The 20317-nt window shown below is 39.2% G+C and overlaps 1 protein-coding gene across 1 annotated transcript; it reads right to left on the bottom strand.

The window, feature by feature from the left end:
* Positions 1–7602: 7602 nt before the first annotated feature.
* Positions 7603–19687, bottom strand: PTP4A2 (protein tyrosine phosphatase 4A2). Its single transcript, XM_079724239.1, has 5 exons — positions 19380–19687; positions 17082–17174; positions 12744–12874; positions 11366–11440; positions 7603–10117 (listed from the first exon to the last, which is right to left on the bottom strand). The coding sequence occupies exons 1-5, from the start codon at positions 19473–19475 to the stop codon at positions 10009–10011; spliced, it is 504 nt and encodes a 167-aa protein (XP_079580365.1). The 5' UTR covers positions 19476–19687; the 3' UTR covers positions 7603–10008.
* Between the last annotated feature and the right edge of the window lie 630 nt (positions 19688–20317).

Here is a 20317-nt window from a genome sequence, read left to right on the forward strand (position 1 = left end):
GAAAAAGTGAGAAAGATGAATGATGGGCTGGGGCAGAGAGTAGGTGCAGAGACAACTATACACAGTGCTGTGCCGGGGTTGCTCATACCAAGTGATTGTTAAATTTCAGGAATTTTGTAAGCTGGTTGTTAAATACAGCCATTATTAAAAATTAAGTTGTGGAGACCTCCCTGGTGGTCCAGTGGTTAAGACTTCGCCTTCCAATGCAGGAGTGTAGGTTTGATCCCTGGTCAGGGAGCTAATCCCACATGCCTCGTGGCCAAACAACCAAAACATAAAACAGAAGCAATACTCTAACAAATTCAAGACTTAAACAAAAAAAACAACTAACTTAAAAAAAAAATTAAGTTGTAAACAACAAGGTCCTACTGTATAGTACAAGGAACTATATTCCATATCCTGTGATAAACGGTAATGGAAGAGAATATGAAAAAGTATATATGTACAACTGAATCACTTTGCTGTACAGTAGAAATTAGCACAACATTGTAAATCAACTATCCTCAGTAAAATAAATTTTTAAAAATTAAGTTATACAAACATAATTAAACTATATTTAAAAACAAAGGTCATTAATTTTTAAAACTCATCACTTTCTAATGATTTTACTACAGTTTACTATTATCTATGGTATCTGTTTGATGGAAATATTATAATGGTGTGCCACTGCACGTCTCTTCCCAAATCTATGTTCAGTGATGTCTACTGGTAGCTTGAAATTGTTCATGGCAGGAGTATTTATACCATGGAAATTGGAAAATGCTACAGATCAGAGCTTGTTTCATTGTTTTGATGATTGTGTACATTTAAGAAATTAATGGAGGGCTTCCCTGGTGGCACAGTGGTTAAGAATCCACCTGCCAATGCAGGGGATACGGGTTCGAGCCCTGGTACGGGAAGATCCCACATGCCGCGGAGCAACTAAGCCCGTGCACCACAACTACTGGGCCTACGCTCTAGAGCCTGTGAGCTGTAACTACTGAGCCCACGTGCCCCAACTGCTGAAGCCCGCGCGCCTAGAGCCCGTGCTCTGCGACAGGAGAGGCCACCACAATGAGAAACCCGCACACCGCAAGGAAGAGCGGCCCCCTCTCGTGGCAACTAGACAAAGCCCATGCACAGCAATGAAGACCCAATGCAGCCAAAAATAAAAATAAATAAGTAAATAAATTTTTTAAAAAAGAAATTAATGGAGAAAATGTTAGGAATGCATATTAAACTTAAAAGTGCATCCTGTCTGTAGCCATTACATTGTAAGCAGCACCAAAAAAATTGAATAAATAGTCCTCCAGCATTCAGAAACTATTTTCCAGTTCCACAAAGAAGTCACATCATTGATGAATGAGTGAAGTTCTAACATAAGTCTTCACTGTTTTCCTTTTGTGTCTTTAACAAAAGGGAAAATATCAACCATCATTTATGGTGGGTTTGTCAATTGCAACCATAGGTTGGCTAGGATATAACAGTTTGGCAAAAATCAACAAAAGCATTCTGTGAGAATTAATTGGCTATATGGAATTTACAATAAAGAGTAATGCATATTTTATTACTTTAAAATTGTTGGGCTTCCCTGGTGGCGCAGTGGTTGAGAATCTGGCTGCCAATGCAGGGGACACGGGTTCGAGCCCTGGTCTGGGAAGATCCCACATGCCGCGGAGCAACTAGGCCCGTGAGCCACAATTACTGAGCCTGAGCGTCTGGAGCCTGTGCTCCGCAACAAGAGAGGCCGCGATAGTCAGAGGCCCACGCACCGCGATGAGGAGTGGCCCCCACTTGCCGCAACTAGAGAAAGCCCTCGCACAGAAACGAAGACCCAACACAGCCAAAAATAAATAAATTAATTAATTAAAAATTGTATGTTACACATCCTTTATACAGTAAAATGTATAGTAAACATATATGTGTATATGTATATATGTACATGTGTAGATATACACACATACACATGTACACACAATTGATTTCCCCCCAGGCATTGTTCAACCTCCTGACTACATCAGAGGCAACAGTCTCACTCCTATGGGAATGGGCCATTGGATTTAAGGTAGTAAAGGCCTTCGATGCCGAGCGGCTGGAGGAGGCACTGAATCTGCCAAGGACGAGAGAATGACAAGGGTGGGCCTTCGAGGCCCAAGGAACTCCATGCATTGAGTGATGGGGAGGGCAGCAGAGGAGAGCAACAATGAGGGGTAGTGGTTGTAACAGCTTGAACATAACTGTCTCAAGCTGGTATTACCCAAGGGCAGAAGAACAATGGTCTGGACGTGGCCACAGAGAGCCGACCCCTCATCTCCCACTGGCCTTTGTAGTACATGGGTCATGGGAGGATGAGTAGCTTCTGTTTTTTGAGGTTGCAGAGAAAACAGTGCCCTCAGGGGACAACTTGGCTTCAGTTAATAGTAACAGCTTCCACTTACTGAATGCAAGGGGAGTATAGCACAGTGATATAATCCGGGTTTCTGAGTTAGACATTTCAGGTTAGAATTCTAGCTCTGCCACTTACTAAATGTGTGATACTGGGCAAGGTACTTACCCTTTCTGAGCTTCCATGTCCTAATCTGTAAAATGAAGGTAATATTATCTACCACTCAATAGATAATACACTTAAAACACTAAGCACAGTGCCTGGCACATGGCAAACTTTCAATAAATTGTAAATACTATTTTGGCTTTGTAAGTGGAAAAGGAAGATACATAATTATATAAATACAATTATACATGGGGGTAAGGAGGGGAAAAGACATACGATATAATAATGGTTGTCCCTGGATGTCAGAACAATGAGGGGTTTTTTTCTTCACATTCTCTGTATTTCCCAAAACGTCTACAACAAGATAATTTTGACTTTCATTTTTTAAAAAAAAAATTTTTAAAGCAAGGGGTGTGCATAGGAAGAAAAATCATTAAAAAAAAAAAAAAAGGACCAGTGTTATCGCATGGCATGAGAAAATAAAAGTCTTCTGCAGGATACGCAGGCCTAGCATCTGGGCAAATTATTGCAAAGGGCAGAAAAAAACACTTGCAGTGTTTAGTATTTCCAAGTCATCCTTTTTCACCACTAAAAAAAATTGATAAGTTCAAAGGCTGTCTCCTCTTCTCTATTTTCTGTCTCATCCTGTGATTTTTAGATTTCAAGAGGATTTGCAGTAATGAATAAAGGTGCTATAAATTAATCTAAACATGATTCAAATCTCTAATTTATGTATTCATTAAAATTTTACCTGTTATCAATCTTAGGGTTCCAGGTGTTAATGGCAACTCTAAGTGAAAGTCAAATATAATCATTTGCATAAAAGCATTAGAAGATGATTGGTATTTTCATGCAGCTGTGATCTGTTCTGCACTTCTAGAGCTGAAAAAAAATGTTTCACGAAAAACATTTACCTATGCTAATCCTCATGAAATTGCAGAACATCCTTCAGTTTTCCATGTACTCAGTTACGTTTATAGCATTTTCATTACTGGAGTCACATTTCATATTTCCGGATTTTAAAAGGCATTACAATTGTGCACGCTTGAAAATTAGGCTGATTTCCACACCATTCCTTGAATATTTGTGTTCTGTTCTGACAGGAAGATAGAGATTAACTCTACTTGTGTTAACAACTTCCTATTTGTGTGTCTTAGCATGATTTGGGGAATATATTCCAATTTCAAGGGGCCTAAACTTGAGGTGTCCTAAAAAAATAAGTCACAGGGCTTAAGCAGAAAAGAGTTTTCAGAAAAGTGATTTATCTATGCTGAATAAAAGCTGTAGCACTGCCAGCTCAGATCCAGTTACAATTGCTAAAGCATGTCCAGGCTGGTTATCTAATGGCTCTGCAAGAATTTAGGCCACGCATTAATGCACTGAAGATAAAATCAATTTGAAAATTTCTTAAATCAAATACCAATCCTGGAGTAATACTCTCTGTGCAGGAGAATCAGCCAACAGTAATAGGAAGCCAATTATAAACTATAAACCACTCTGCTCAAATGTCCTGGTTTGTTAGTGGTAGGGCCCATTACACACAGTTTGCACAAGTTGAAGCCACTGGCTAGACAGAACTGCTGTACACAGACACATGTGCTCCTCTCTCCCCCGCCCCCAACATTTAACATAAAGACGCAGCTCAATTAATAGGGACTCACTGAGTACAAAAACCCACAGCAACATGCTGAACATAAACATCTCGCCATTCTACTATAGCAGTACAGTCAAGCAGTGAGCAAAGAGCAGAAGCCTATGAAGATTAAATGAGATAATGCAAGTGAAATTCTAAGTCCAGTCATACTCAGCAGAAATTGGCTAGTGATATCTCCTTGTTCCTCCATCTTCCTGACTGCCCCAACCCCAAATTAGCAAAGGAGACAGAGGCCCCAACACTAAAAACACCTCTCCTGGCCTACTGCAAGCCATCATCAACCTACTACACATAAATGGTCTCTCAGCTTCTACTCTGTTCAATACATTCTCATTCATTCAACTGTCATTTATTGCATGCATAGTATAAATCAGTCACTGAGTTTATGTAAAAGGTATGGCCTCTAATTTAAGGATTTCTTGAATAAGCTTTTTAAGCATAGATCTGACCGTGCAATTCTTTGTTTACCAACCTCCAGGGGCTCCCCATTGCCCAGAATAGATTCCCAACTCAAGACTGATTCAGAATGACCTTAGTGATGCCTGGACATGGACACTTTGAATAAACCACATAGTTGAGTCTGATGTTTCCTCGACTGAAGACAGTAAATAAACTTTTAAATTTCTCGTTATGATATGCAATACCCTCTACAATATGACTCCAATCTTCCCAGCCTCCCAAAATCCACACAATTTGGCCTCTGCCTGAATTTCACCTTCATGGGACTTCCCTGGCGGTCCAGTGGTTAAAACTCCACGTTTCCACTGCAGGGGGAGAGGGTTCGCTCCCTGGTGGGAGAACTAAGATCCCACGTGCTGCGCGGCACAGCCAAAATATAGATTTCACCTACACTGCTTGGAAAGTGCTTCCACTGCCTTCACATAGCATTTGCACATAGTAGCCTCCTTCACCTTCCTCAGAGATCTTCCCTGACCATCCCACCTAACTCCACACATAACCCGTCACTAGCCCCTTACCTATTTTATTTTCTTCCTAGCTTCACAGTACGAACCACTATCTGAAAGTGTATTACTTATGTGTACCTATTTATTCTCTATCTTCTCCACTAGAATTTAAACCCTGTAAGGGCAACATCTGTCTTATTTGCCACCATATCCTAAGTGCTTAGAATAGTGTGTAGTATGTGGCAGGTGCTCAAATACCAAGTAAATCATCACTCTTCCTATAGGTGCTATAATCACAGCACTTAACATGATATTTGTATAATCCCTTCTAGTTAAGGCCCTACTGGTTATTAAGAAACTGATTCAGGGGCTTCCCTGGTGGCGCAGTGGTTAAGAATCCACCTGCCAACACAGGGGACACAGGTTCGAGCCCTGGTCCGGGAAGATCCCACATGCCGCAGAGCAACCAAGACCATGTGCCACAACTAATGAGCCCGTGTGCCACAACTACTGAAGCCCATGTGCCTAGAGCCCGTGCTCCGCAACGAGAAGCCATCGCAATGAGAAGCCCGCGCACCACAACGAAGAGTAGCCCCCGTTCGCCTCAACTAGAGAACGCCAGCGAGCAGCAAAGACCCAACTCAGCCAAAAATAAACTTTAAAAAAGTGACTTCAAAGTACTTCCAACAAAGATGTGATGGTAGAAGCCTGTGGAATTTCCTTGTTTCTATTTTCTAAGGTTTTTTTTTTTTTTAAAGTCTTAAGTGCAGAGTGAGGATGAGAAAGATGTTAAAATATAAGAGTTTTCAAGGGGACCAAAAGAGTAAATGGGATAGAGAAACACAGTAGGACTGTCAGATGGTACTAAGGTCTACTTGAGATCATAACTTTAAACACAGAAACTGGGCTTCCCTGGTGGCACAGTGGTTGAGAGTCCGCCTGCTGATGCAGGGGACACGGGTTCGTGCCCTGGTCCGGGAAGATCCCACATGCCACGGAGCAACTAGGCCCGTGAGCCATGGCCGCTGAGCCTGCGCGTCCGTAGCCGCAACGGGAGAGGCAACAGTGAGGGGCCCGCGTACCGCCAAAAAAAAAAAAAAACACACACATAAACTGTTCCAGCAAGTTCAGTTGCGTAAGTGCAGAGAAGGCGGCATACTGAACTTAACCAAAACTGGAGTTCAGCCAGACAAGTATAATGAAGCAAGAGTTGGGGCAAAGGAGTTTACTATGTAGCCAATAGTAACTCTAACACTGGACCACAGAATCTAAGCTGCATAATGAAGAACATGAGGTGAGAGGATCAGTGAATTATAAGTCACATAGATCTGTAACCACTCACTCTGTTTAAGAGTCTACATATCTGGCTCCTCTTCGGGACTGAGGTCCTCCAAAGTGGGATCAGTGTCTTACCTTTTCATTCTTTGTACCTCACCACATGAATGTGTTATCTGGATGGATGATGTTTTACCCATGGATTAAAGGGAAATTTCCCACCCACAAATCCGATATATAAACTTCCTCCTTTCTCACTGTTCTTCAAAGTGTTCAAGTAAAGTTTCAGTGCTTCATCAAAACCCTATGGTGGGCTTCCCTGGTGGCGCAGTGGCTGGGAGTCCGCCTGCCGACGCAGGGGACACGGGTTCGTGCCCCGGTCCGGGAAGATCCCACATGCCGCGGAGCAACTAAGCCTGTGTGCCACAACTACTGAGCCTGCGCCCTAGAGCCCACGAGCCACAACTACTGAGCCCGCCCGCCGCAACTACTGAAGCCCACGTGCCTAGAACCCCTGCTCCGCAATGAGAAGCCACTGCAATGAGAAGCCCCCGCACCACAATGAAGAGTAGCCCCCGCTCGCCGCAACTAGAGAAAGCCCGTGCGCAGCAACGAAGACCCAACGCAGCTGTAAGTAAATAAATAAATAACCCTATGGTATAGGACTTCCCTGGTGGCACAGTGGTTAAGAATCCACCTGCCAATGCAGGGGACACAGGTTCGATCCCTGGTCCGGGAAGATCCCACGTACCACGGAGCAACTAAGCCCGTGTGCCACAACCGAGCCTGCACTCTAGAGCCTGCGAGCCACAACTACTGAGCCTGCGTGCCACAACTACCAAAGCCTGCACACCTAGAGCCCATGCTCTGCAACGAGAAGCCACTGCAATGAGAAGCCCACGCACCACAACGGAGTAGCCCCTGCTCGACACAACTAGAGAAAGCCCGCGTGCAGCAACGAAGACCCAACGCAGCCAACAATAAAATAAAATAAAATAATTTTAAAAAAAAACCTGTGGTATAAACACATCCTTTGAAAAGAGACAAGATGCTGAATTCCTGCAGTGTTGTGTCCAAGAACTGAACCAGAAAATGAACCAGATGTATCCCAACTACTGCTAAGTCTGCCCTTACTGAACACATGGGAGGCATGAAATCTTCGAACTTCCCAACCTCTAATTATTTCACCTCCGAAGTAATTATCAGTGGGATCCAAAACAGGCCTTGAGAATACCAAGTTTTCTAAGGAGACATAAATGAAACTCAACCTGAGGGTGGAGAACAAATGCACAGACAAAGAGCATGTAAAATATGTTTTATTGTTCTTTAAAAGGGCTCAGGGTTTGGTTTTAAATCAGGCTGCACACCTTTCATCAGTCTGACATCTCTCTCACCATGTCAAACTGGCTTCAGCTAGCAATACTTCATTAAATCCAAAAGAAAAAAAATGTTTAATTTTGAAGAAAATCCAGTTCTGAGAACAATTAACATTAGTCTGTAATTTAAAACAAAATGAGGGCTGATGTTTCATGTTGCTTTATATACCCTTCTCCTCATACAGAACCAGGAATGTAATTTTCCTAACTCAGGCAGGCACTGTTACTGGTGGATACTGCTTGCTCACTCTCTCTCTCACACACACACACTCTCTCTCTCTCACACGCTCACTCTCCCTTTCTCTCTCTCTCCCCCTCCCTCCTTCCCTCCATCCAAACAACAAAACTCAGAGCATGTCAAAGGAAAAAGGTTTGTTCTGGTATTGATCAAAACCCTTGGAGTCAACAGTCTATCTGAACTTAGAGGGTATGCTGTTTTGATCTTGAGCCTATGTTAAAGGAATCTACTGTCAGGTTCTGAAATAAAGAATTTTGGATAGTACCATCATTTTTCACTTTAAAATCCTAGAAACAATTTCAAAAAGCATTATTTTGTTTTGTTTTCTGGGATGGGGGAGAAGAGAATCTACAGATTTTCATTTAAAAATCAAAACAATTCGGCATAGGAAATAGGCAGTTCACATAGCCAGCCAACATCTGAGGTATCATCAGTGTGAAACAAGGTCCCGGTCCATTCCTACTGGCCTAGCTGATCCTAACGAAATGGAAAGTTTATGGCTCTGCACAGCAAATTCCAACAGGACAAGATGACCGTAAGATTTTATTCAAATCCTTAGAAGCAGAGCGCTATTAATTATGTAATATTCAGCTGGAGAGTGCAAGAGCCCCTGATGGTATCCTCCAACTTGCTTTGTCAATGCAGCCTGGTCACAAATGCAAAGGAGCAGCAAAACAGCTTTTCTAGATCAGTACATTGAACCCAGCAAAGAATCTGCAGAAATGATACTACACCACTGCACTAGCCACACAGTCCCTTTGCTACACAATGAGCTGCTCTATGTCTCTCTTCTACCCTATTATGGCCTGTGGACACATACTCACTAGGCATTGTTGGTTTTGAACCAGCAAAAAAAATTTTTTTTTTAATCTCACAAAGGACCTAGTAAGAAAATATAACAAGGCAATCAGTGGTTAAACTGAACTGTACATACAGGGGGCAGTTTGGGAAATACCCATTACAGGCATTTCTCAAGTCTAAAATATTGTGTCTTTGCTGCTACTCCTTTGACTGTTCCTGAAAATTCAGAGTACAAATAAGTCCTAAAATAAAAACTTTACACTAACAGCATTCTCTGACATCATCAGACAGAAAATCAGAGTAATGCTACAGCCCACAATTCTACAAGGTGTAGAAAGTGTGCTAATGCTCAGCCTGGACATATCTTTAGTGACGGCCTGGAGTACTCCCCTTTCGAAAACAACAATCTCTGGGACATCCACTTAGCTTCATTGGTTGGAAAAGAGATGAATTTGACTCTCAGCTAAGTTCTCTGAGAGACTCCTCTTAAAATGCCATTTCCCCACAAATTTATCAAAACAAAAAAGGCTCCTGGCTACTTTGCCTAATGTTGAATAGGGTTTTCAAGAAAAGAAACTAACATGAATACCCCATCATCAGTAAAGACTAAAAAACACCTGGATCATATATACGCCACTGCCTTTTTTTTTTTTTTTTTTTTTGGTGTTTTTTTGTTTTGTTTTTTTCCTAAAAGTGCCCAGGTGGGCTTAAGGCTGCCAGACTGCACGCACATCTACAGCAACATGGGCTTCTCCTATTTCACCTACAACTTGTATCAGGGGAAAAAAGAGGGATAGAACAAAGTGAGAAGAAGGGAAAAATACACCGTGCCTTCCCCCCCGCCGCCCCCAAGAAAGAAAGAAATCCACAAAAGGGAGATCTATGTGCCAAGCATAATGGAAGAGTGTGCTCCCCAAACAGATGGTTCTGCAGAGGCTAATGTTCTGCTGGTTTTCCTTAGAGACCTATTTTGAGAAAGTTTAAAGAGACAGGAGATTTTGAAATAATTCAATCCTGGCAGAAATTCAAATTCCAACACTAGGAGCAAAATCATCCTTCACTAAATTAATCCTTTTTTTTCTTTCTCTTTTTCTTTTCTTAAACATTTTATTCATGTTATAGAGGGATTTCTTTTTTGTTTGTTTTTTTTCCAATCATTAGGAGTGGTTGAGGAGTACTGAATCCATCACTACTTTGATGACACAGTTAAGATTCCAGATTCACATTTCCAGGTACCAAGAGTTCCCTCTAAATGCCACGATCAAGTCAGCCTTCGTATACATTTCTTTCTACTGAACGCAGCAATGCCCATTGGTATCTCTGAAGCGTAATCGCATCTTAGGTCGGTATTTCTCCAGGTAAAGCAGCTGTTTGGAATTGAATGCTCCCCTTCTTTTTCTGAAAATACAAGAATGGCACACTTTATCATGTAAAAAAAGAGCTGCCTGATTCACTGAAATGTGTATTTATGGCCTATGGCCTTTCTAACTCTACACGGCTGAAAACCAGCATATTTCCCATACAACATCACTTCTTAAGTGAAAGGGCTGAACTGAAACATGAACTTTCTGTGTGCCTTCCTAAAAGAATAGACAAATTTTCTTCTTTAACTCTCATTAGAGTCTATTAATCGTCTAATAAAGATCAGAATGGTTAATCCAGAGACATCTGACTATACTCTTTCCAATTAATATATTCTTCATATTAGAAATGGCAGCAAGTATTTAGGATAAATAAGGAAGTATTTATATGAAGCAGCAGACACAGATGGCATTCCTTGAAATATGTTATCTTCCTAGAGCTACCATACATTTCATGCCCTTTGTCACAAACAGTCATTTTTTTATTTCTTTCTCTCTTTTTTTTTTTTTTAAGAAGAGGTTAGAAAGGGAAAGGGCAAGACAATAATTGCCAAAGAATTCTGGACAAAAAAATAGCATGGCCTGTTATTCCAGACTGCTGTCAAGATTCTGTCTGGGCACTACCATCCTGATTTTGTGACTGAACAGGTCACTTAAGAATCCTAGGTGATTAACTGCTCCTCTATAGTTTCTTCCTTTCCTCTTTGTCACAGAGAGTTACATTTGGAAGGCATTTTGGACAGCCATTAAAAGAGGCACCAGATCACTGAGACTCAGCTACCTAGCTATTCATTTTAAAGACTCCTAGATGTTCAAGTCATATACTGGACATATTCTACAATGCCCAAATCTGCCACCTAAATTAGAAAATCTTTAAATCTGGGAGCCAGTAGTGTTATTGTGAGTCTCTTTATCACTTGCCATTTTTGATATCTTCAAATAATATTTTAAGCCACAGACAGCAAATTACCCTGTACTATGAATGGGTATTTTTTATAATTTCTTTCTCTTGTATGATTTTGCTTTGTGTGTTTTTTTAAAATTAATTTATTTATTCATTTATTTGGCTGTGCCGGGTCTTAGTTGTGGCATGCAGGATCTTTGCTGAGGCATTCAGGATCTTTAGTTGAGGCATGAGAACTCTTAGTTATGGCCTGTGGGATACCTAGTTCCCTGACCAGGGATCAAACCCGGGCCCCCTGCATTGGGAGCTCAGAGTCTTAGCCACTGGACCACCAGGGAGGTCCTGTTTTATGTGTTTCTGAACATAAAACTTCATACTCACTGTCTTATAAACTGAACTGCATCTTCGTACTTCATTCCACATTCAATCAAAGCAAGTGCGACCAGCACAGGTGCCCTGCAGAGATAAACTCATTTGTAAATAACCACAGGTCTTTGGAATTAAAGGATTTTTTAAAACTCAGGATTACTTATTACCAAAATTATGTAAAGCTTGAGCTTTCATTGTTCCTGTATACTAAAATATCTGATATTTTTCTACATAATAAAAATATCTAAATCATTACAGCTTCTATGGTATTTTCTATTTTTAGTAAAGTACAAAATTCTAAACCTTTATTAAGAGATCTTTACTCTTCAAAACATCATCATATTATATCTCAAATTTTCACATCATTTTATGTCACCAAAAATCCACTGATCTTTAACCGTTATCATAGTAAATGACCAAATGGATTATCTTGAGTGTCTCAGAATTTTCGTTACACATCAATTTTAATATCATCTCTTCATCAAATAGTAAAGAGGTGCTAGACTTCCTCAACAAAATCCTTTCCATGAGCTAGGAGAGTGGCAGAGAATTCGTAATTAGGAATTGCTTTCTATATATATATATATATATATATTAATATAACAAAGGAAATGATGTTTTTAATAAGCCCATTATAAGGCACTAACTTTGGACTGACTACCTAACTAGGATAGCTATTAACTTAAAAAACTGCCCCAAATCAGGATAAGGACTGGAGATGTCTGACCCTGAAGAACTGTACAACACTAAACTGCAAAAAAGGAAAATAGCAAACGAAAGGGTTAAGCAGAGGTAACAGCCTGAGTCACCACCACCTCGAGGCAACAGCAGCTTGCATTAATGTTTGGAGTCAAAGTGCACATTATAAATTGACATTTAATCTACTGTTGATGAGTGTTGCAACACCATTCCATGCAGTGCTCAAGGAAAAAGATTTTAAAATCAAAGTCAACTTTCATTCTCCATACATTTCCTTTCAAGAATTTAAGGTTCAACCAACTGCTCTTCATCTATTAACTTCCATTCATCTCAATCTAAAATTAACCACATACAGATTCTTCAAATCTAAAGTTATTTTAACTTTGTTGCCCATTTCAAACACGTAAACCTTTGATTACTGGAAATGGAGAAACTGAATTAAGACTGTATTTTTGGCTCAAAGATAAGATTATTACATTAAACCAGTTTCAAAACAACTTATGAACCACCCACTAAACCCAGACTCAGACAAACAATGAAACATAAAAAGTTATTTTGAGAAATCATTACACCAGCTTTTGTTCTCATTTCCTTTCCTTTCAGGCAACTTAATATTTAGCATAATAAATGCAGTTTCTATCAAAGTGAAATTTTTGATAATGAATTCACAGACAAAAGAGGAAGAGCTTACCTTCCCAGTCCTGCAACACAATGCACTGCAACACAGCAACCTGGTTCTTCACGAAATTTGGTTTTTAGTAGGTTTAGCCAATCATCAACTATCTGATTAGGGGGTGGCGCTCCATCGTCAAAAGGCCAATCCTGGGAGGAAAAGGTCTTTTACATTAAATTGATATTTTCCAGAATTAACATCCTAATGCACAACAGCTGTATACACAGGGCAGGCCTAATTGCACTAACTGTTCTACATGTACCTATTTTTTTAAAAAACATGTATGTATGTATGTATGTATATATGTATGTATGTATGTATGTATTTAGTGCTGCATTGGGTCTTTGTTGCTGCGCACGGGCTCTCTCTAGTTGCGGCAAGTGGGGGCTACTCTTCGTTGTGGCGCGTGGGCTTCTTGTTGCCGTGGCCTCTCCCGTTGCAATGCATGGGCTCTAGGCTCACAGGCTTCAGTAGCTGTGGTGCGCGAGCTCAGTAGTTGTGGTTCACGGGCTTAGTGCTCCACGGCATGTGGGATCTTCTCGGACCAGGGCTCAAACCTGTGTCCCCTGCACTGGCAGGCAGATTCTCAACCACTGTACCACCAGGGAAGCCCTGTGTACCTATACTTAACCACACAATTCTGATCACTTCTGAAAAATGATCCAAGATCAAAATTCAAGTGTGCCAACCTAGCCTTCTCAATGAAGCATACATAACCAGCATCATAAGCATCAAACTTTTTCTTTGGAAATATCTCTTATCAGAGTGATAAGAGGTTAGCATTCTTCAAATATTTTATCTGAATAGAGCAGTAATTAGACATAATAGAGAAAACTAAAATTAAAACCAAGACGAAGTAAGAGAGGACACACCATCTGTCAATAAGATTTAGAAGTCCATTTTGGTGAAGTGTACCAGCTGGTATCTCATTGGTCTCTACGAATATAAATATTTTTGAGGATTATCCCCAAATAGCTCTAAGTTATGATGTCTTTTCTTTAAAGACTCTCTGATAAGTAATTTCCAACAGCAGATCATAATAAAAACATACTACCATCTTTGTGCTTACATATGTATTTTTTTTAAAGTCAAGTAGCAAATATTTTTAAGGCTCTGCCTAAATTATACACATCCCATTTTACAAGTACAGTGCCACATGATATGATCCTGAGGAAATGAAAACCATTTTCTCAAGTATTCCCTTCTCTTTTTATATTCATTTATTTGGGTTGTTTTTCAATTAAGACCAACCCCATGTACATTCACAATACAGGCAGGGATTTATCTTCCTTGTTACCTCGCACAAGGTCCTGAGAAACCAACACAAGTCATTTTGAAGAAAAAAGGGAAGGGACATTCACATGTTGCATCATACACTCTGTCCCATCTAACTTCAAGGACAGAAATGCAAAGACACTGGGAATTTTTTTTTTAACAATACTATTCTAATGAGACCGGATAAGGACACTTTAAAATATTAGAGAAGGAAAAAGGGAAAAGTGACAGAGCACTAAACTGATTCTGCACTCATTACTGGCACCACTAGAACACTTCATGGAGCCCATTAGCCATGACAGCACATTATGTTTGTCAACTACGCCCCATAATTAAAGGGCTGTCAATGTTATCATTATCAATGTCACTACAGAATTTAACTGTAAATAGTAGTAAAACTAGTAAGTACCTTAGTCAAGAGCTTACTTCCTCTAAGACTCCCTAAAATGCATCTAGTTAAGAAACAATAATATGAAACATGATTTACTTACTCATACAAGCAGTTTCTATCCAAAAAAATCACTAAAGCAGTAATTTAGAAGCATCTGAACTTCAAACTGACATGGCTGAAACCACCATTAGTCTTTTCCAATGTGCCTCTGATTTACAAGAACATTGGTCAAAGGGTTGAAAGGTCTCACTTTGGGAATATCCTCTTATAAAGTGTTCCAAACCCTCTTCACCTAGCAAAAGTAAATTAGCAGTCCAACTTAAACTAAAATTTCTGCCTAGGCATTAGGGAGAAGGGAGGGATGAATAGGTGGAACACAGAGGATTTCTAGGGTCATGAAACGACTCTGTATGATACTATAGTGGTGGATACATGTCATTATGTATTAGTCAAAACCCCTAGAATATACAACACCAAGAGCAAACCCTAATGTAAATTATAGACTTTGGGTGATGATGATGTATCAGTGTAGGTTCATCAGTTGTAACAAGTGTACCACTCTGGCGGGGGATGTTGATTATGGGGGAAGCTATGCATGGGTAGGGTCAGGGCATATATGGGAAATCTCTGTACCTTCTGTTCAGTTGTGCTGTGAACCTAAAATTGCTCTAAAAAATAAAGTTTATTTTAAAAATTAAAAAAAAAATTCTGCCTAGAAAAAAAAGAAATTCCAAGCTTAATTCTAAATATCCTTGTTTTTTTTCAAGCTTTAGTTAGACCTTTAATTTTATCTGATCACAGCTCTTTAAAACAAAACAAAAGCCTGGATTTAAAGGCCTGGAATAAATCCCAGATCTACCATTATCTTCTACAAACTACTTCAAGTTCCTTAGTCATTTCTATTTCATAAAGGTGTTTACCAACACTACTGATTCAAACAGACTATGGTCAATCTGCAGTTCATTTTCTCACCCTGCCAACTGTCAAGACAAACTGATTTCTCATCTACCCACTAAAGAACATACAATACAGGAAAAGGATCTTGTATTTGGTTTAATTTCAGAACTTAAAATTCTGTTTTTATTTTTTTAAACACAGGGCTACATTTTATACATATTTATACTTAAACCCCAGTGATTTCCAGCCAGGAGACCTTAAAGTCATTTAGAAATAGGAATGCAAGCAAAGTATTATTACCATGCCATACTATTAAAATACATTTAAAAAAACATAATGTTTGGCTATTTGATTTTTGCGTTTTCACCAATGTGGAAGTGAGGAAACTTTATGTATCAGATGTGAGACAACTGCCTTACCAACAGGACATTTATTTTCTTTGCATCAACTGCCTTCTCAACTACTAACCAATGCAGTAAAGACTACAGAGCTAACTCTCAATAAAAAATAGGCACATAGGGGCTTCCCTGGTGGAGCAGTGGTTGAGAGTCCGCCTGCCGATACAGGGCACACGGGTTCATACCCCGGTCTGGGAAGATCCCACATGCCGAGGAGTGGCTAGGCCCATGAGCCATGGCCGCTGAGCCTGCGCATCCGGAGCCTGTGCTCCGCAACGGGAGAGGCCACAACAGTGAGAGGCCCGCGTATCGCAAAAAAAAAAAAAGTCACATAACCTTGTACCATCATCTTCCTTATTACTTTCTTCCTACCCAACTACTTCAAAACTCTTCAGTTCTCTTCGCACTACAATGCCCTCCCACAACCATGTCAAATAGCTCTAAGACGCTAAGACTACAAGGTCATTTCAATACATGCTACTGTAATTTAGACAACTTTTTAGGGAATAAAGTATAAAATTTTACCTAATCCAAAGTTCCTGTTTCCAATAATGAAATGGCATATTTAGGGGCCAAGGAGAAATTTAATTCAAAATAATCCCAATCACTATATTCAAACTGAATTATGAAAGAAATCTAATCATAAAATGCTTCTTAGAAACCTACCAAAAAGTATCAGAAGCTATGCTAATTACTCTGGAGCAAGGTGCCTTCTCCCTCTCCCTATATGCTCTTCTCCCACCTTTTTGTCCCCTACAAGTTATCCACAAAATATTAAGCAACCAATTTGTACTTGCAAAGCAAGAGAGAATATTTCCATGTGATTTAAGAATGTCTGATGGGGGCTTCCCTGGTGGCGCAGTGGATGAGAGTCCGCCTGCCGATGCAGGGGACACGGGTTCGTGCCCTGGTCCAGGAGGATCCCACATGCCGCGGAGCAGCTAGGCCCATGAGCCATGGCCACTGAGCCTGCGCGTCCGGAGCCTGTGCTCCGCAACGGGAGAGGCCACAACAGTGAGAAGCCCGCGTACCGCAAAAAAAAAAAAAAAAAAAGAATGTCTGATGGAAACTACTTTCAGTTAGCTTCAAACCAGTAGCCTAGAAACAAAAGCTAAATATCACATTAATTTCCTAGAGAAAAAAAATGAAATTTCCATTTTCTTGAAATAAGTGTGCACTAAATTTTGCCTTTTTTGTTGAAAATACACTGCATCTGTAGACTTCAAGGGCATAAATGAACAAAACTGCCAATCCAAAGGAATTTTAACAGATTGCTATGATTATTGTATCTCCTGTAAGTTTAAAAAGCAAACTATGAGTGCCAAGTTTTAAAAATATCTATGTTTGAAAGGTACAACTTGTTTGTAGTGAAAAATTAAAACACTACACACTCACTAGAACGTGGATTCCTTCTTTTTCAACTGGTGCTTTATCATATGTAGCATCACAAACTCGAACCAAAGTTGTCACTCCATACTTCTTAAGTTCCTTTAAAGAAAAACAAATATAAGGAAACTTGTTTTTAGAATCTGCAATGCAAGCTTTAAAAATATACTCTTATAAACTGAAACGAGACCTCATTCTCAGACAAAGATCAAAATCGTTCTCGTTGTAACAACATATACAATAGACATTCTTGCATTCAAAGCGGAAGCATCAATAAGGCCCATCTTTGTAAGGGGCAATTTCGTAGCATTAATGCAAAAACTTTAAAAACACACATACACTTTGACCTAGAAATTCTACTTCTGGGAATTTATACTAAAGAAATAATTAAAGATATACACAAAGATTTAGGTACCAGCATGTTCAGCACAGGTTGTTTGGGATGGTATAAAGACAGAAACATTAATGGTCCAAAAACAGGTGAATGGTTAAAGAAAGTATAGCACATCCATACAGAATACTATGACAGCTATAAAAATAATACTAAGGAGGTTGGGGGAAACTTTTCTAAAATACACAGTGTGATCCTATCTATATGTATATTTATAAATATATACATAAATACAGAAAAAAAATCTAGACGCCAGGTATTAACAGTATTTTTAAATTGTCTTTTGCTTATCTGTATCTTCTCATTTTTATGTACTAAGTACATATTGCTTTTTAAAGAAACAAAAGCAATTTTGAAATTAAGATTAAAAAGTGGTATTATATTACAAAGTCAAGTAACACACAATTACAGCCAGAAGTCTTGCTCCTTTAAAAGTTTTCCTACAGTAATGCCTAATCCAGTCACTAACTAACTTCAAGAGGCCATCGACATCTTTTTATAGCTGCAGGAGTCTATGACCAAGGAATCCACAGGCTGAAAATAGTATCATGTAATTCAGCCAGGCTTAAAGGTGACTGAACAACCTGAGGGCATACCAGCCTGGAATTAACTTGTACGCTGTGTACACAAAGTTAAGAAGCTCAGAGAATTAAAAATATAAATAAGTAGGACAGTGATATCCTACAAGAAGTGTCCATCATCTGGGTATCTAAAGAGAAAAGTTATTTTAATTGCTAAAGGACTTTATTATTCACAGAAATGCCTTCTCATAAAACAGACTCAGGAAAGTTGTTAATGTTATATAATGAGTCAAATTTTTTAAAATTTCAAAATACAAATAAAATCCCATTAAAATGAACTCCACAGTAGCTGTTCATTGAAAGTTTCCAGTAGAAATTTTTTATGGTAAATATTTGTGACCTTCAGCAAGTCAAAACCTCTTCTGAACTCAGTTTTGCCATCTGTAAAGTGAGAGAGGTAGATTTAGAATCCCTAGGAGTTCATCTAGCTCTCTAAGTCTACTCCATAAATACATCAACAGAAATCATTGAGACTGAACAATCTGAGAATGATTAAAAAGCTTACATTCAAATGACTGTTGAATGAAGTACAAAATGTTTCTCTACTACCACCAATAGAAAAAATGCAGGATCTGACATAAAAATGCTACCTATAATACCTTTCCTTCCCCTGAATTTCTGGACCCTTGAATAATGTGGTTCCTACTGCTAAGTAGTTGTAGGGTAGCTTTTCATCAAAAGTGGTTAGGGCATTTTAGGAAGAAATGGGTTTTAGTGTCAGAGGTAGTTCTACCACATACTGTGTGCCTTCAGGCAAATTACTAAACCACTCTGAACCTCAGTTTCCTCATCTGTAAGGGAAATAATGGTACCTATACCTCATAGGGTTATTGTGAGGAGTAAATGATATAATGCATAAAATTGCTTATTGTAATGCTGGGTACATACTAAGTATTCAATAAATGTTAATTAGCTTTATTACTGAAACTGTAAGAAAAGAACTGCTAATAATGTTCAAAGGAAAAAACACAGTACTAGGGAGACGCAAGAGGGAAGGGATATGGGAACAGATGTATACGTATAACTGATTCACTTTGTTATAAAGCAGAAACTCACACACACACACACACACAAAAAAAAAACAAAACAAAAATACAGTTCTAGACAATCTCTAAGATCTCCTCAAATTCCACAAATCTTCTTTTAAAAATCTGTTTTAACTAATTCAACTAAATTCAAACAAAGACTGGTAAGATCCACAGGATCCATATCATCCATACTCCAATCACAGAAATAAATGGCTTTGTGGTATAAGATTTCTTTACAGTGGTGTTAATTTTTAACAGGATTTTACCTATAAATCAATCCAAAAAGTAGACCATGCTACAATCTTACCTCTGTGAATTTGTTGAGGGTAGCATTGGTAGGGTTGTGGGTTATCAGAAAACGCATGTTCTCATAAGAGATCTCCACAGGGGCTGGACGGTTCATTATGGCAAATAAAAAGTGTGAGCGTGCGTGTGTGAGTGTGATGGGGAAAATGAAAAAAAAAAATCAATAAATCTTGAAATGTTTCACAGCAGAAAACATTAAAAAGACCACTAAAATGCCTATTATAGATCAGTGTTTTCTCTATTCAACTTGTTTATTCTTTAAGAAGCTTCTCCCTTCAAGATAAGCAGAAGTATTTAGAATCCACTTGAATCCAAATTCAATTTGGGCCTCAACGTCTGCTGATGGATACCTTCGGACTCCAAAACAATCCAACTACATACGAAACTTAAGCAGCCTTTACTACATTTAGGCACTAGTGAGACAAGTTAAAAGAGTAGGTCGCTTTCCACTTTTGTTTACTTGATGCTTAATTTTACTGGAGTCATTAAAAGATATATGCTTGCAATAAAAAAAAAAAAAAAAGCCAACTATTTCTGAGGCCAGTCTCGGTGTCCAGAGTCTTCAAGGCAATGTTAATTATGGCACATAGAACCTCCAAGCTCACTTGTCAGCGGAAACGCTGTGCTGAGCCTGGCAGAAGTCTGCCCTCACGCTCAGAATCGCCATAAATGTGCAACGTATATTCCAACGAAAAACCTGAAAGAGACAATCATAAAGAAAATGAACTGGAGGTTGACAGCAAACACAATACCCAAAGTCAAGAATACATTCTTTATGAGCCCAAAGACATCTGAAATGGCGCCATTTCTAAACTACTGCTATCTACCAAGAATAGGACAGAAGTACATACCAAGAGTTTTAAAAGTCAGAGATTTAAGTTAAGTATATCTTGGGACTTCCCTGGCAATCCAGTGGTTAAAACTCCGAGCTCTCAATGG

Source organism: Hyperoodon ampullatus (genome assembly GCF_949752795.1).
Source record: "Hyperoodon ampullatus genome assembly, chromosome: 2".
NCBI classification, from domain to species: Eukaryota; Metazoa; Chordata; class Mammalia; order Artiodactyla; family Ziphiidae; genus Hyperoodon; species Hyperoodon ampullatus.

Bases quoted from the DNA above. Each gene is read 5' to 3' on its own strand.
- PTP4A2 (XM_079724239.1), bottom strand. From the start codon at position 19,475: ATGAACCGTCCAGCCCCTGTGGAGATCTCTTATGAGAACATGCGTTTT. The intron at 12,875-17,081 runs GTGAGTGTGTAG...TTTTCCTCCCAG, and splicing joins AAGAAGGAATCCACGTTCTA to GATTGGCCTTTTGACGATGG. The intron at 11,441-12,743 runs GTAAGCTCTTCC...TTATCTCTGCAG, and splicing joins TGTGTTGCAGGACTGGGAAG to GGCACCTGTGCTGGTCGCAC.